This window comes from Poecilia mexicana, unplaced genomic scaffold (assembly GCF_051168715.1).
Source record: "Poecilia mexicana isolate PSO_F unplaced genomic scaffold, ASM5116871v1 scaffold_1, whole genome shotgun sequence".
Lineage (NCBI taxonomy): Eukaryota > Metazoa > Chordata > Actinopteri > Cyprinodontiformes > Poeciliidae > Poecilia > Poecilia mexicana.
In genome coordinates, this window is record NW_028263370.1 from 20,608,615 (window position 1) to 20,627,145 (window position 18,531).

Consider the following 18,531-nt stretch of genomic DNA (forward strand, 5'->3'; position numbering starts at 1 on the left):
TATTTTCCCTTGAGGGTAAAAATGTTATCGATATTGATTAAAATGTGCCATTAAAGCTGCACATGTTACTTAAAAATAAAAATATTTTTTACATATTTGTTGAAACTGTCACCAATTCCTGACAGTTTGCTATAAGACAGATAATCTGTGAATTATCTGCCTTTCAGTACTAACTAGAAACAACCAATTAGAGCCAGGAGGAGGGATATAGTGCTGTCAGTCACCATTTGTGTGGCGCTGCTCATCCTCCTTTCCCTCCCCAGTTTGCTTTCTGCTATGCAGAGAATGTCATAAATGTTTAAGCTAGCTAGCATGGCTATTGATGACGGCAGATAAATGTTTTTCTTCTAACAGTAGGTTGATTCTGCCTGTAATTGAGCAGTAAGTACATGAAGTTGATTTACAGCGCTAAGACCCTCCTCCTGGCTCTGATTGGTTGTTTTTGGTTGGGAGCAGCAGTGCCATTTCTTCAGATAACAGCAGCAGCTCAGGAAGGAGATGAATAAGATCATATTCTTTCTAAAAGCATGAAAATACTTTTTTATGAATCCATCAAATAAAGAAATCATATCAGAGATAAAAAGTGTTTGATTATGAAAATTCAGTACAGTGCCAAAGTTCAATATGTTTTATTGGAATGTGATAAAGAGGCAGATATAGGCAAACTATTACATAACTGTAAAGTGGAAGGAAAATAATTCATTGTATTTAAGTAGTTCCACAAAGAAAAGTCTTAAGTAGTTAGACATGCATTGTGTTGATCCCTCCTGAGCCCATGCTTTGTGGAAACAACTTTTGGTTCTGATGCAGCTCCAAGTATTTCAGGCTGCATCTTTACCAGCTCTGAAAATTGAGACTGAAATGTTTTGCCCATTTCGCTTTGCAAAGTCTTAAAAGTCTGCTCAAAATTTGGTGACTTATAAAGGTGAAAGCTTGCACTGAATTTTGTTTACGGGTATCAGTTTAAAAGGAACTGCCTTTTGGAAACCATGTATTATTTTCCTTCCAAGTCATAATTATGCACCACTTCATATTGGTCTATAATTTAAAGTCTCTCTAAATTACTTTTGGGTTTGTGGTGATAATGTGATAAAATGCAGAAGAGTTGAAAACTTTAGCATCTCTCCGTATAAAAAGATAACGTTCCCAGATCTTTTCTCATTATCCGTTAAAGATGCAGCACTGCTAGTTTTGTCAGAGCCCACAATTTCAGTTTTGAATATTAGGTCAGGAAAATATTCTTCAAAGGCTCAACAAGATTATAAATGAATCCTATTTCACCGTTAAATAGAATCAGGATTAGGGTTTCCAAACAGAACTCATTTACATGACCATTGTCTGTGTGGAAGATCTTATTCAATTTTATGGATAAAACCGCAACCTAGAATGAGAAAAATGTTTGGAAAGAGATGAACAAGTTCCTCTAAAATCCCAGTCAGTGCCATACGTATGGAAAGGTGCATCACAGGTAGGTCTTCGAGCATGTTTAATTTGCTGTATTGCAAATATTTGATACCTCCAATGGTGTCTGCTTGCTATATCCGGAAGTATAAATAGAAGCCAGACAGAAGGGTCAAAATGAGTGCCTTCGACTTTCAGATATGCCACAGTCTGCCCTCGGTTCAGACAGAGCACACACACAGAGGAGCATGAACCAGTTATGCCATTGCCAACAATGTGTGTCTCTCCTACACTTGATCTGTTCAGGTTTTTAGAGCTGCATTATTAAAAACCCAGCTACTTTTTAAAAACTGTTAGACTTTCTACACTTCAAGATCAATTTAAAAGTAATAATTTTAAATGCCTTCAAGCCATTCGACAAACCTTTTTCACAAACCCCCTCAAATAAATGCAGATTGTCACGTATTTAGATGGAAATATTCCCTCAGCCTCTATAAGTCACTTGTGCGTCCTCACTTGGCCTACGTTTCTGCATGAGAAGGAGATTCTTGCCAGAGTTTGATTGAGAGTTTGGCAACTTTCCTCTTTGACTATTTTTGGAGCTTCATACACAAAGCGCCAATAACCAGAGGCCTTGTGGGATTTGCATAAAAAAAGAATGGGTGAATACTTGTCACTGGGTATCTTGTCAAAGCAAACGCTGGTACAAACATGCACACTTTAGCAAAGATAAACAGTAATGCAGTGACTTCCATAAACACACACATACAAACTCTGTGTATTAAATTAGGTTTTCCAAACGTATTTATCTCAGTTTTAAGTGATCTCTGCTTCCTTTAAACGAGATGTTGCCCTATGATGTGTGTATTATGGTGTTTGTGTGCTAGGTTTCCGGGGCCTGCCCATTGAGGACCAAATCACCCTGATCCAGTACTCATGGATGTGTCTGTCCTCCTTCTGCCTCAGTTGGCGCTCCTACAAACACACCAATGGTCAGATGCTCTACTTTGCCCCGGATCTCATCTTCAACGAGTAGGACCGCACTTTTATGTTGTTGTTGTTGTTTGTTTTAGAATAATAAATCTCAACAATTACATGGGGAATTGCTAATGATTTCCGCTGGAATTTAGTTTTATCTCTTAAAAAGACAGTTTGCACATCCAGAGCCTTTGATGGTCTCATGTTGGAATAACTCCAATTTATTCCCTGTAGGATGTGCAATTCGCCAAGGCAATCCACTGTCCACTGAGCATTAGAGTCCTCAGCAAACTCAATTAAGAGGTATTAGACATTAAGGGCATTAGAGTTGGCAGCACTGAGACCCATTTGACCTTGTATGCTGGTGACCTTCGAGACGAGCCAGACATTCCTATCCTTATCCTGCTCTACTGTAAATCAATTTATTACTATACAATAAATTAGGAAAACACTTAATGTTTTTTTAACAGATTTATCTTTTCTGAGATGATATATTTTAAACATGAACATTAAATGCAAAGCTGTAAAAACGAGTATTTGCCCTTTAATTATTTCTTCTGTTATAGTTCCTCAAACTAATTTTAAAACAAGGTTAATATAAGCTGATGAAAAAGAAGTAAATTTTAAATTATTGTTTTATTTATTAATGGGCTCCATTTTTCTAGCCACACCTGTTTTTTTAACAGATTTATCTTTTCTGAGATGATATATTTTAAACATGAACATTAAATGCAAAGCTGTAAAAACGAGTATTTGCCCTTTAATTATTTCTTCTGTTATAGTTCCTCAAACTAATTTTAAAACAAGGTTAATATAAGCTGATGAAAAAGAAGTAAATTTTAAATTATTGTTTTATTTATTAATGGGCTCCATTTTTCTAGCCACACCCAGGCCTGATTACTGATTGATGTCCTGTGTGCTTTCTGACTAAATGAGGCAAAATCAGCAACAGTTTGCAAAACTCAACAACTATAAAAATAACAACCTGAAGAGCAATAGTGTGGTAGGTGTGTGAAAACAAAATGGATCCTGCCCCACATAAAATAATATGTTGAAACATGTTTTGTGTCATTGACAGGCAGTGCACTGCAAAATTCATCAAATCCTACTAAGTATTTTTGTTTACTTTCTAGTGCAAATATCTTAGAACACTTGAAATAAGACAAAACTAACTTGCAAGTAACTTTTTATCAAGTTATAAATAAATATAAAATTGATGAAAAACAAGTTTCCTGTAAGTTAGTTGTGTCTTATTTCAAGTGTACTAAACTAGATCAAAGTTACTCTGTAAGATTTTGTGTTTGTGCAGTGTGAGTGTAAATATGGCTGATTTTAGTGCTTTAGCATTAGCTTCTGCTAAATACCATGTTGATATAGTGCTTTAGCATTAGCTTTTCCTAAATACCATGTTGGTATAGTGCTTTAGCATTAGCTTTTGCTAAATACCATGTTGGTATAGTGCTTTAGCATTAGCTTTTGCTAAATACCATGTTGATATAGTGCTTTAGCATTAGCTTTTGCTAAATACCATGTTGATATAGTGCTTTAGCATTAGCTTTTGCTAAATACCATGTTGATATAGTGCTTTAGCATTAGCTTTTGCTAAATACCATGTTGATATAGTGCTTTAGCATTAGCTTTTGCTAAATACCATGTTGATATAGTGCTTTAGCATTAGCTTTTGCTAAATACCATGATGGTATAGTGCTTTAGCATTAGCAGAACTAAGGTTTATGATTAGTTCTTTAGAGTTAGCACAAATAACTTGTTTCCAGATGCTAGTAAAGAAAGATGGTCATAGATTTATTTTTGCTTTATTATATTTAATCAGTATATGTTCTCCATCAATCAAAAAGTGAGATTTAATTTTTAATATCCAGTTAAAATACATTAATTAAGCCACACTTCCCAATCCTGATTCCCTGAAAGCAATTTTAGTCCAACAAACTAAGATAATCCAAAGCTTAAATAGCATAAAAGTTACCAGTTGGAGGTACATTATATCCCTTTTGCTTGTATTAGATTATTTGTTTATGCCTTTGTGTTATTTCTTTAATATGTAAGTCTTAACTTTATCAGTGGTGAAATTCTGAGGTTCTCCCCAGAACCATGGATGAAATTCTTTCATGAAAAATGTTCAGATCAACATGAGTCAGTGATTATTGTAATGCACTGAAAGCAAAGAAAGAATCACAGAATTACAGAAAAATTAAAAATGGAAAACATTTGCTCTGTTTTGATGGTTAAATCTTTACAGGTGAAGATGATCAAAGCATCTGAACAATAGGCTCCTTAATATGTGTTAATTGTGTGAAGAGGAAGCTTAAAAGCTGCTGTTAGTGAGCCTTTAATCTGGTGATCATTTAAATGTTATGGAATGGATCAAAGTGCAGAATAGTAACCTCTGCAGGCTGAAGAGGAGGCTCAGTCTGGGTCATGTTTAAAAGCTCCAGCTAATAGCTTGTGTAAGTCAATGTCAATGGGTCAGTTTGTCCCAGATAAACAAAAAAAAGAAGTGGGAGAGCAAACATTGCTGTAAAACAAGCCCACAAACTGCATGCCTTTGTTTCTGTCACTGTGAATTTTTACAGCAGTGGTTTTCCACACTGGAGCGTCTCTGTTCACTTGATTCTCAGTTATTTGCCAAGTCAAACGCACTTCATTAAGAGTTTTGCGGCATTCTTTCAGATGACTTAACAAACTTTCATGCTATCTTCTGAAGAGCTTCCAATCACTATTTCTCCAGGCTTTCTGAAGATCTGTAGAGTTTCTGATTGAAATGCAACAACATTTTCATTTTTTTGTCCAGTACCTGACTCTTGTTTTAGGGAGGTTTTTTTTTTTTTTTTTTTTTTTTTTTGCTTAATCTTTTATTTTATTCTATATCTATTGGACCTGAAAAGATCCCCCTGGTACTGCAGAAGTGTAACTTCTCACTGCAATACGAGAGTCCAGAATTCAAATAAAACAAAAGAAGAATTAGATCAAATCTAATATTCTTGAAATAACTATGTGTAGCAGTTTTAGTTTAACTGCTAAGAAAATTCACTCAAGACTTTGTGGAATTGTTTAATAGATTAAATTATTTCTTGAGTGAGTGGGAAGGCAGGAAACTATTCCAGCTGGGAAAATAAAAAGCTGTGATTGTGTAGAATCGCATTTTTAAACATGCAGAGCACAATTTTCAGTCATAGCGTAAAAAAAGAACTGCAAAACAATTAAATTACCAAAAAAAGTAAAACATATATCTACATATTGTGGTTTCAAGATAGTTTAATACTTTAACAAATTAAAGACATAACATTTTCTAGTTGCAGTTAATTTTTGGTAATAAAAATATGTGAAATGAAGCTATTTCTATGATTTAAACTGACTCATTTCACTTATTTGTGTGAAATGAGTCAGATTCTTTCCTCATTCATCTTCATTGAATGTGTTTGTGTACCTGAACTTTTATCTATAGATGTGTTCAGAACCACCTGTTCTCTTACACTGAGTCAGTCTCATTGGCAGCTTAATATTTGTCTGCAGAGTGCAGAGGACATGCAGACTGGATGCTGAGAGTCACATGGTTTCGGTTTAACCAAACTGGGTTTCACTGCTTTCTTGAATTCAGTGACGTTGATGTTGATTAATGTGCAGCAGAGTTTTTCAGGTCACTCATAGCCTTAGACAAACATTGGGCCAAAGTGAGTCTGTAATTTGGCTAAACCCACTTAGTCTGCTGGTAGGAGAACAATGTCCACTTGTCTTTACAAACTTTAATTCACATTGACTCATAAGGCAATTCCTTTAACAGGCGATCCATTTAATTGTTGGACTGAAATCTATATTTGATGGAGCATAAGTACTAAAAAATCAGATCATCCTTTCACATTAAACTCAAAGGAAGACTGCATTATTTGTGTTTGTCTCTAATTTCCATTGCACAATATTCTTTTTACTTTTAACTGGCTGATATACGTGTTTAAAAGAAAAAGCAAATCTCTGGATAAAACAAAGAAAACAATCAGGTCTGCCACTGGTTTGGTTTCAAGCATAAAGTTTCTAATTTCAGTATAATTTCACTGACGAGCAATGAAAAAAATCCAACATGATCTTATTATGTCATAGGCATATAAAGCTAAATGTATAAAAACAAACAAAATTTAGAATAATACACTAAACAGTAACCATAAAACTGCAATAGTATGCAGTTTATCCTGAGTAGTACAATTAAAGGGAAACAAGTACCTTGTAACCAATTTTATTCTCCTTTTTTCTTTAGAACTACAATTACAACAAATATTACTGTTGCTAAAAACAATCATTTAAACAATTCATTGCTTTTATGACCCATAATCAGCATATAATGGTTTTATCTGTATTTCCTCAATCCTTTCGGCAAAGAAAATAAAAACACCAAGCTGCAAAGAAATGAAGAAAGTTTAATAGATTTCCCATCGGACCTGATTGATCCACTCAACAAGGCCGTTTGGCATCAGTTGTTCAAAACTTTGGACTGTTTAAAATAAATTTTATTTGGGTGCAAAATTTAGGAAAAAATATAGATTTTTAGCATTTTTCTACCACGAATTGAGAGACATGAAAATAAAATAAAAAGTTCCCAAATGACTCACTTTGTGTTGTTGAGCCAGATATATAGCTGGCAAACATGTCTCAGAAAAATCTGCATTTCTAACACCTCAGTGGATGAAAATGTAAACATATTTCTGTAATGCTTGAAAAAAACAGCTAAACTGGAATATTATTTACATTATTTTGCTGCTGAGCTGTCAGTCAAACACATACACCACACACCCACTCAGGGGCTTGGACACTACACACACCTTCATATATCTACACAAACATGTATCTGTTTTTATTACGACGGATGTTACTGTTGCTAATTGTATACTCACTGATTTACTGTAAAATTATTTTCAACTAAAGTTGTATTTGTCCTCAGGTTTGTGTTCTATAATAAATATTTTTTACTTTAGTAACAGAGAGAGGAAGACAGAGGACACCAGACTCAGAAAGAAGTTAGAATTGGTTTTTTTGGGCAGTGATTCAGCAAAATTGATTTCAGGAAGCTAGAGAGAGAGGAGGGAGGGAAACGTGTGAGACTTTCACAAACTTCACCACAAAGTTGTCCCACTCAGCAGGGAAGCAGCTCCTTTCTGTCACAGTTTATTGGCTTTGTGCTACATTCAATTCTCCAAAGCACTTAATGCCTTCATGTCAACACTTGTTTTCAATCAGATGCTTTTTGGTGTGTCTACATCATCTAATGCAGTTGTTTTAAGAATCATCTCTCCTTCCTTAACTACAAACATTTATAATTGTTGTGGATAAAACTCCCAGCTCTTTTTTTTTTTAAAGTCCCGGCACACGGCTTGACTCTGACCACTTTTTCCCTGATGTGGTGGCGATTTATAGCAGCTCCAGAAAATCCTTGGCATCTGCACAGCACGTTTCTCATTGGCTCGTGCTTCATCCTCTCCGCTGTTTCTTTCCTGTTTTTGCGGACTCTGTGTTGGCAAGATTACTTTACTGATAAAATGTCTGTGAAGAGAAGAGGGAACTGTTTGTATAACAACCATGCACACTTGGTGCGCTGTATGAAGGTTTTTTAATACATAATGTACTAAACATGAATGTAGCAAAGTAATTTTATGTGTGTAATTACTGTTAGCAATCACATGTGTCCTCTTTAATAGTGTTTCCATGGTGACCAGGAATAGTTATAAGGTCTTCTAGCCACAGCTTTGGAAAAAGAAGTGCATCTGTGCTGCGATACTCTACGCAGATCTCTGCAATCTGGGGGGATTTGGTATTCAGCTCTCAGCCCAGAAAAGCAGGATTCTCCTCTAAACTTCATGAAAATTCACTTTTCCTGGACTCAACTAGTTTGTTTTAAATGCAACTGGAAAGATAGACAGAAATAATTCATGAAATTAGGAGAAAATAAATGGATGAGTGGGTACTAACAGTAACTCACAGGAGCCAAGTTCATATAAATAGTTTCTGTAAATGTGTCCTTTCTCTGTTTCCCTCCACAGGGAGCGCATGCGGCAGTCGGCCATGTATGACTTGTGTCTGGGCATGAGGCAAGTTAGCCAGGAGTTTGTTCGGCTGCAGCTAACCTACGACGAGTTTCTCTCAATGAAGGTGCTTCTGCTTCTCAGCACAGGTAGGCAGCCAGCCTCACGGCGCGCTCCATTTATTCTCTCTTTGTACAGTAATGTTGATGAAAAGGGAGAAAAATGTTTACAGTAGAGCTGGACGACATGGGTGAAAAATGGGTCACGACATTTTATATCAGCCCATATTGATAATTATTGTTTTACTTTTTAGTTTGAAATATCGTCAAAATGTGACTATTCCTGTTTTATCAACTATTTCTTCTGAAGCTATTGTTCTCATTTTTTTTCCTTCACTCCACACTGTTGTTTTTATTTTTTAAGCAGATATAAGGCAGGTGGTGTGGCTAGCTTGATGCTACCCACCTTGCTTAGCTAGCCATGAATTTTGAGAAGCTAAAGCAGAGGAATCAAAATTTAATTTCAGACCACATCAAGATCTTTATTTGCATTATATTCAGCGGAAACCATCTTAACATTAGAGATTGATTATCACTCCTCTAAAACCCTTCTACACTTCTTCTGACGCTTTGCATTGAACTTGGCGATGTACGGTTCGGATGCAGCTGCTCCCTGTGCACTCTTCCTGAGCTTATCTGATGGCCATATGAAGCTTTGAGGTCTTTAGCGACTGACTCTGCAGAAAGTTGGTGACCTCTGCCTACTCTCCCCCTCAGCATCTTCTGACCTTTCTCTGTGATTTTATGTAGCCTTCCACTCCCCTCTGAGAGACTGTTGTTGCCATTTCCTTCGGCTGCTTTATAAAATCATTTGCAGTTGACTCTGAAATATTTAGTCACGAGGAAATTTCACAGCTGGACTTATTGCATCCTGTCATGGTAGTATATGACATTCACTGAGCTGCTTTGATTCAGTATTTCAGACATGTTTGTTGAAACATCTCTACTTGAAAGGTGCTGTAATGGCACTGAAATGATTATCGGATTAATCGTAACAGTTATTGAAATAATCATCACCTTCCTAAGATAATGGCCCAAGACATTTTTTTCTCCAAAGTGTTTTTACTTTTTGACTAAATCATCTTTTGGCAAAAAACAGGTGGTGATTTGTTTTGCCAAATTCCCTTTTGACCATTATTTTAGAAAGTTGACATAATGTGTTAATCGTTTAATCATTAACTGTAGTATACAGGCTTAAAAAAGGTCCATTTGCTGAAAAATCACGACATATTCAGACTATACAAAATACATATGTACCGTATATACATTTCGCACTTAAGATAAAAAGTCCTTTGTCTGTGAAGACGCCTACCCAAAACTCCTTAAGGGACATAGTTTTAGCTTCACCCAGTTCAAATTCACTAAAGAAATTGTTTTGGCTTTTTAGACAATAAAATGTTGATTTTCTTATTTTAAAAATGAATTGTTTATTTGCAGCTTTTAAAGTATTTGTAATGTGTAATTAAGCGGTTGAATGAAAAATCTGTAGAATAATTAATTACTAAAATAATCGTTAGTCGCAGCCCTATGCTGGATGTCACACACCTGTCATAATGGAAGGGACAGGAACGCCTGAGGTCAATCATTTGCACTGGTTAGTGAATGTTTTTAGAGATATGATGTACATATGGGGTAACACAAGGATGATCTGCAGCTTTTCGATTGGTGGAAGGAATTATGCTTTCAGAAAAAAAAGTGTTATCCCCTTCTCTATGGTGCATGCTTCAAGTGCAACCCACTTGACCAAAATAGAAAAAAAGAAAAATCACAATATTGGATATGAAACAAGTTAAATTTGTTTTAGCAGAATCATGCCTAAAAATGTCTCTGTATGTAATTTATGCATAATTCTTTATAAAAAAAAATTCTCAACAACTGTATGAATAAAATTAGAGCAGTTATAATTTGGATGTCTGTGTTAAAAAAAACCTCCCACCTTGCTTTTATCAAAAGGCTGCTGTTCACATAGGAAGTGTACTGATAAGGTGTTTGGTGTTCTGCTTCAGCACACACCTGAGACAGTTTTGGCAGGAGCAGCTCCTCTTGCACCCACCATCATGCTTTTATAAAGTCTGTAAGGTCACACTTTAATCTCATTCGTAGTAATCCGTTAACAAAGATCCAAACTGTGAAAACAGAGCTGATGTTGCAGAGAAGTGTTAGCTATTTGCAAAGGAAAGGGCGACATTTTGCCACTCTGTGACGGAAATGTTTTCTGCTCTTGTTTGATTTTAACCAACATCATTGCAACACAAACTCTCATCCTGATGCCACATCCTCCCAAACTGCACCCACAAACTCTGAAGCCATAGTTGAACAGATAAGCTTCTTCTTTTGTGACTGTTATTGTCATTTTAATTATAATAGATAAATATGTCTTAAATGGTAAAAAAAAAAAAAAAAAAAAGAGAGAGTTTTAGTTACTGTGCCTTTTCTACATATTTTTGCCACATTAGCAGCACAAAGTTTAAGATGTAAAATTGGATTTTTATGTGACAGACAAAAAGATGCATAGCTGGGAGATGAAAGCTAAATGATACGTGGTTTTCCATCAGTTTACACAAATAAAAATGTGTGAAGTGCATTTGTATTCAGCTTTACTGAGTTTGCACTTTGTTGAAGCATTTGTGTTGCAAGCCTAGTGTAATTTGCCACATGTCTGTACAAATACAGACTGAAATTTTGTAAGGACCCTGAGTTTTCTTTCAGCTTTCTTAGTATATGTGGTGATTAGAGCACTTATAGGAGCAACTGGTTGGAGTGGAGTTTATTTAGGGCTACAAGAGTAAATGGGTCTCACTACAAATGCACGCCACACTTTTAAGATTTTAATTATAAAGCCATTGTTTTTACACTTCAAATGTATGCAGTAAAATCGAAGTGGATAATTTTGTTGTCACAAAATATCAATCAAATACATAAATACAAGTAATTTGGTTGCAAAGTGATATCATTTATTAAATAAATATTACATACTGATACCTTTACAATAGCTTACATTATGAATTCTTTGCTGCAGTTGCTTTAATTTGTGAAGAAAGACGTCACCATTTATGCAAAGGTATGTAGAAAGTGGTGTCAGTAGTGAACAGAAAACAGTTACACTTCTCATGTAAGCTACAACAATTTATGCAATTGTGTCAGATCACAAACCAGAAGATGATGCAGAGGGGAGTATTTCAAAGAACAACCCTTCAACACTGCGCAGGTGTATAAGCACCCTCACCCATCTCATTTTAAATCAACAGGGAAACAATGTTTGAGTGCAAAAAGGTGAGCAGATCTGTTGATATTCTGCTGCAGGTCATTAACTATTAACACAGGAGCACTTTGTTAAAATCAACCTAACAAGAGGCTGGAAGTTTTCAAGTGACAATGCTTACTGCTGCTGAAGTATTTAATGTGCCAGACTGCACATCTTTGTACTTTTTATCACAGAATAAAAATCAAATCATTTTTTTTTTTTACTTTTTGGGAATTATGTTGAATTTCGTCCTTCATTATCTGCGCCTGCTTTATCCTGAAGTTTTGGCACAAATTCCTTCCCTCTCACTAACACTGCTCCTAGTTTGTGACTTCAAGATGTAAATTAGGAAACTTTGTGCTGTTAGATCTCACCTGCAGAAGCCACAATGTGTTAATGTCAGGTACGGAGTTTAGGGTGACAATTAGTCCAGGTATTTCACTTTTCTCCTCAGTACATTTAAGACAGAAATACTGAAATACTTGTCCTGTTCTTCTCATAGTAGCCTAAATACTGTGTGGGTTTTTGTCCCTTTGAATGAATGTAGGCTATTGTGCAACAGGGGAAATATGTCGCTATTCCACCTGTTTGGAGCAAATCTGAGCTACAAAGTTGGAGTCAGCAGGTCAAACTTTTTAAAGATCGGTGGTCAGTGCAGATTTATGAATAAAGATGGCATTGACACACCAACCGCATAAAAAAGATACATATTGTAAGATGAGCAGATCATGACATTCTCACTTAATTAAACTGTTTCTTTGACCTGAAGGCATTAGTCTGTATTCATGGTTTTTGTCTAATCTCACAATTCATACAGCTTTTAAACTGGGTGACCCGATAATGTAGAACAAATTTTCATTTGGAGAAACATTTTTTCAGACTTTTATGGTTTTCTATGGTATTACAGAACGGAAAATAAAACATTCATTATTGCTGAGGTATAAAACAAAGGAATAATTTCTTTTTATTAAGGGAAACATAACCGTTGTTTTGTCTTTTCACAGACAGGTTCAGTGTGTTTTTTCCATGACAAGAGCATCTGATTGATTTTTTTCATTAGAAATGGTAATGGGAGCTTTATGAGAATCCAATAGTGTTCCTGAAACAATTTCTTCAGTTTTGTTGTATTTATTTTAAGAGCATTTTCATCACTTTATTGAACAACTTAATCAACATCATTGATCCTGGGATGAGTGTCCCTTATTACTGTGGAGTATTTTACCTTTACTTGCTTTGACTATTATTGGGGCTAATGCATTACTTTTCTGTTGTCATGACTCCCATTTCATTTCAGAATCTTAAATATCTTAACAGCATTTTCACTTCATCCAGTTATATTTGTCGTATTTTAATTTTCTTCCCAAAATCTCACGTTTGAATATGTTTTAGCTTTTGTTGCCATATTTGAATGTAACATCTTTTTATCCTTTTATAGTTGGTCATGGTAGCATGCGGCTTTTACTTAACACCACAACGCTAAGTTTTGGGAGAGATTAATTAGGGGACAGAAACTAAGGAGCTAAAATATATTAACATGAAAAATAACACCAGTTCAGAAGATGAGTTAGTGTTAGTAAATGAGAACAGGTGCACATGAACTGGGAGGAAGAAAGAAAAGACTAGGAGTGCAGCGGGATGGCAGAACGGCTCCTTCTGTTGCTGTGGCCTCCCTCTCCTCTCCTCACTGGTTCTCTGGAGGTTTTCCAGAAAGCCCCGCTGCACTTAATAAAGGCCAGTCAAGCGCCAGGCAAGGCTCCAAGACCTGCTATTTTTCTGCACTTCCTTAAAACCCCGACTGGAGTTCTGAAAGAGCGAGTGGAGATAAAAGAGGCGTGGATGCAGAATGAAAACGGGGGATTGGAGGTGCTTCATAGACTGTTCATTATACTTCAGATTAGAAAATATTATTTTAGTAGTTGAGTGTCTATTGATTATTCTGATGATAAATCGAATAATCTGCAGTAGCTACTTAAGCTCGTAAAAGATTACATGAAAGAGAAAACGCTGTAAGTAAACTATTCAGTTCCGTTTTTTAACAAGAACACATTTTATTGATCAAAATACAATAACATTCAAACAGCCATTTTAGTCTCAGGCTTTGAGTAGAAAAAAGTATTTTAAAGTGCAAAAACAACAAAAAGGTTAAACATTTCACATTAACTTTTAAAATTAAAAAAAGTTTAAAATGAGGAAATAGCAAACACAATCTTTTATGTCACACAATTTCAGCCTAAAGTTTGAAGTATGAAAGAGTTTTGTTATAAACAGATATTTCTAATCTGCTGGGGTTTTTTCACGCCATTACTTTTCTTCATAAGTAAGTTCAACAAGCAACAAAATGGAGCTAAAATATATTAAGCAAAAACTAGAAAGAAGGAAAGAAAGTTACATTATTAAGCATGCAGACAGCAAAGCCAGAGGTCTGGAAGTGTTTTAAACTGGTACCAGTTTACTATTATTATTATTACTTTTAATTTTATTTATTTATTTTGAACAGACAAAAACTGAAAACAAGAAAAATTAAAACAAATTATCATGCCCTGCTTTCTTTCCCTCTCCATTTTTTTCCGTAGCAAGCTGCTAATAGCACGTAGCATTCATCAACAGCTCATTGGTGGAAGTGAGAGTGTTGTGCAACCCAAAAAACATCCGGCTGGAACACAGTGAGCTAATTTAGTAAAATTTAACAAGACATTTTAATACTTGAGGTACTCGAATAATTTGCCAAATCGTTCCAGCCCTTCTTGTGATTTCAAATTTAGTCATCATAAAACTGTGAAATATGAGGGATTAAGATGAGGATCATAATCATCCTGCGATGGTCCAAAGCCCGCATGACGAAGTGTCCGTACTGGAGAGGAGTTTGGCTTGGTTCCACTGCAGGCATTGTAGGAAGCCCTTGTTCAAATGTGATAGTTGGACGTTGTTTACAGAGGAGGTGTCAAAACCCGTCAGCTGAGGAAGCTCTACAGAGTCAGGGCTGGTGTGTGTGCCTTTGGGCAGGCTTGTAAAAGTACATTTGTATGCTACATAAGGTGAACGAGCAAAACACAAAGAGGAAAAGTGGGATAAAGAGAAAAGAGACAAGGGCTGTTATTTCTCTGTGACCTTGGCTAAGGTTTCACTGAGCCTGCGGTGTCTTATGACCCTATTTGGATTTGGTACAAAAGCAGTGGCCTGTTCAAACCAGTTAAGCTCCTCATCTCCTCACAAACACAGAGGGTCTGCATTTAAAGTATTCTCTTTATTCATTTGGTTTGTTCATGTGCTTGAATTTGTGCTTTTTACTAATCAGGCTAAGAGCAGGTGGGTCAGGTGTTCAGGCACTTTACTGGACTCAACAGAGCTTTGATCATCACACTTTCACTGCTAACCACAGCTGATCTTATCTTTTACATGCATTAAACTGCAGCCTTGTTCCGTTTGCTTCAGGTGCACATACAGTCTGAAGGTCAAAGGTTTACATCCAGTCACCGTCACCATGAATGTTGCATTAATTGCTTTTAACAGTTTGTTTGAACCGTTCTTTCTCCTGAGTGGAATAATAATGCAACATGAAGCTGATTTAACCTCTAAAAACAATAGTTTTAGTTGTGCTTGAAGGTGTAAATTTTTGAGCAGCTTAATTTCTTTATTGGTAATGATTTGGTCCACAGTGATTTAAAACTGGCTTCCCAGAGGCGAACCATTCAGGTGTTTCTCAGCATCCCAACCAACATCCTTTCTGCTAAGGAAATTTTGTTTGATTCAGTTAAATTTGAAAATAATATTTATCCCAAAGGGAAATAAAATGTTGTTGTTACTCATGTCATCAAAGTATCTAAAATAGTTTTTGCAGACGGTGATGGTGTGGGCAGGAAGCCGCTGACTGAATGACAGGAAAAAAGACGATATTTCACAGTAAAATGTCCTGGATGACACCATTGGTTATTAGCAAACACTGCTAATCCATCTCATTTGCTTTTGCCACTCCACTTTAAATCTATCTGGTCGTCTGGTTAGATTGCCAGGCAGAGAGACGTAGGAGTTTGGGACATGATCGATGTAAGAACTTCCTCCTCTTTGAACTTCCTCCTTCTCTCTGTGCTCTGCATCCTCAAAACGTCCTTTTAGACTCCTCTGGGATTCTGGGGTCGTAGTTCAGGTATTATTTGAGCTTTTGAGATGCTAACTAGCTGCTCCCGGTTGTAAAAAAAAAAAAAAAATAGTAGAAAGAAACACTTTGTTGCCACAGTTACGCATCATAACAACTGTCTGAGTAAAAAAATAAGAGTAAAAATCCATCCAGCTCACAGCATCCAAAACCAAAGGGAAAAATTGTCCAAAAAAGCAATGGCTCTACCAAAAATAACACATTAAAGTCTACACAAAGAAGAAATCAGAGCTGCCACTATGAGCCGCACAGTTCTGGAGTTCAGCATAAAGCTTTGCCAAATAACATCACATCCAATTAACTTGTAGTTCAGATGGCTTTTCCATCTTGTGTAAATATAAAATTCTCTTTATTAGATCTACACTGTGGTTTTTTGCGCTTTTATTGTTTTGAGTGATCAATCCAAATGAGTGCTGTCAAACAAATCCTTTTTATTCTGATAGATAGAAACCACCAGCGGCAGTCAATCCTAATCACATACTAAAAGTTAAAAGGCCCCGGCCCTGTCCCATTAAGACACCCTGCAACTTTGATCACCGCTTATTGAAAGAAATCATTAAAAACCCAAAATTAATGGCCTTTATGCCCATTATGGAAACCAGTAAGCAATCCACTGGACCTGCAGGAATGTTGATAAATAAGAACTGCAGCCTTGTTGAAGGGGTAATGCAGAAACAAAAATCCATTTGATACTAAATTATACAAACGCCCTATTTTTGGACCACATGTGGAGAAACCGTGTGAAGGCCAGGCCATTTTCAAAGCAAGGTCCATTTGGGTCAGTGGGAGACAAACAAAAGGTCTGAATGTGGCCCTCAGTTTTAGCACGTTCTCATCATGTCAGCCATGAAATGTAGCGCAGGACTCCCAGCCTCCACGGAGGAGAACAATCTGTTTTTCTATCGGCTCTCAGCTCCATGTACGTTAGGCCTGGAGGTGTCTGTGTGTTAAAGAGACAGTGAAAAGGATAACACAGCGAGGGAAGAAGGCAGCAGAGCACACATCTTCACAGTTACAGTGTTTTATCCTCTGAGACTTGCAATTCAAACACGTCCTTTCAGTTGTGTTATTTTGTAATTTTTTCTACAAGCAGTTTTAGTTCACCCGATGTTCACGGGATACGTACAAGTACAGAAGAATATAATCCAATTTAACACTGTCTGTGACTGGATGTGTGTGTGTTGGGGTCGGTTCTTTCAACCCATTAGAGCTGAGAATAGTGCAGTCTGCTGTGCAAAAACACAACTGCCACGGGTTTGTAGGTTTCAGTTTGAGCGTTTGTCTCGGTGCGTTGTGTTTACTTCCTGTCGTGTCTTGGTGGACGGTTTCAGTTTTCAGCCAACATGTGAACATATGTGGGTCTCATATGAGAAGCTGAATATGTGTCAGACTCCAATCCTCGAGAGCAGGTGTCCCACAGTTTTCAGATGTGTCTCTGCTTCAACACCTGAATCAAATAATGAGGTCATTAGCAGGACTCCGGAGAACTTGGCTGCATGCCGATGAGGCAATCCAGTGTTGGACCAGCAGGGACTAATGCTGCGTTCCAGTTACCTGGGAAATCGGAACGCTGGGTGTGACAACAGACTGAGCTAACGACATTCCAATTAAGAAGTCAGGATTTCAACTTGGCCTGTCATGATAACACATTTTGCTGGACAATAAATTACCCCAGAAGTTATTGCGATAAACAATAATATTGTTGTTTTGAGATAATTTACAAGTGGGGATCACATTCTGAAAGATCAATAAGTTTTTAATTCTTATGAACATTTAACACATTTAAAATATTCATAATAGATTAACAAAACAAGAGAAAGAACAAATCAAGTGAATGATGAAGTCTCTGTAAACAAAATATATATTTTAAATGTAAAATAATCTGCCAGTGAATCTAGCACTTTTTCATCAATATCAAGTAATTGACTTAAAATAAGCTGATATATCTTACTGAAAAGTTGCCCTGTTCTTACTTCAAAAGTACTAAGATATTCACACTAGAAGCTAGACCAAGAAACTTGGTAAAATTCTGTGTTTTTGCAGTGAATTTGTCCTGTTTTAAAGCTGATTAAATGTAAGTAAATCTTTTTGCACTGAGCTAATAACCTTAGAGTGAAGGTTGCAGATGTTTGTTCACTAACTGAGCCTAAGTTCAAAAAGATTTACAGTTAGATTTACATAATTGTTTTCTGAGAACTTTCAATGAATGAATTTGTTCATAAACGTAAAGTGGAGAACTAATTACCGCTGGAAATGGTGCATGTGATTATAGCGAGTTGCTAAAATGGCTTAAATCACCAACAGAGAGAAAATGCCCCTCAAATCAGTCTTGTGTGTGGGAGTAGAAGCCTAATTCACCAAGCACCTCTAATTACCCTTTACGCAGTTCCACATCCCGTCATTAAAGGAGCACACTGGTGGCTGCATATGTCTTGGCCCGTTTTCTGCAAATCGTGTTAAGCGAATGCTTGCCAGCCAATTCTAAGCTGTATCAAGCTTACTCCATGTTGTTTAAAATTTGGATTTTCAACTGTGAATGTTTTCTTGTTTTGTATTTTGAAGACATCTTCAGGAGCTGAGGGTTGAAGCAGTGGGTCTCTCCAAACTCTAAATGTCTGAATTTGTGAAGTTTTTAACCTGTTCTATGAAGGGAAACAGATTAAAATAATA

The 18,531-nt window shown here is 36.4% G+C and overlaps 1 protein-coding gene across 1 annotated transcript in view; it reads left to right on the forward strand.

Moving 5' to 3' along the window:
• Positions 1–18,531, forward strand: part of nr3c2 (nuclear receptor subfamily 3, group C, member 2) — a 101,855-nt gene that overhangs the window by 73,683 nt on the left and 9,641 nt on the right. The window contains exons 6-7 of the mRNA XM_088006271.1: positions 2,289–2,433; positions 8,424–8,554. Coding sequence (XP_087862397.1) covers positions 2,289–2,433; positions 8,424–8,554 — 276 coding nt within the window. The remainder of the gene's footprint in view (positions 1–2,288; positions 2,434–8,423; positions 8,555–18,531) is intronic.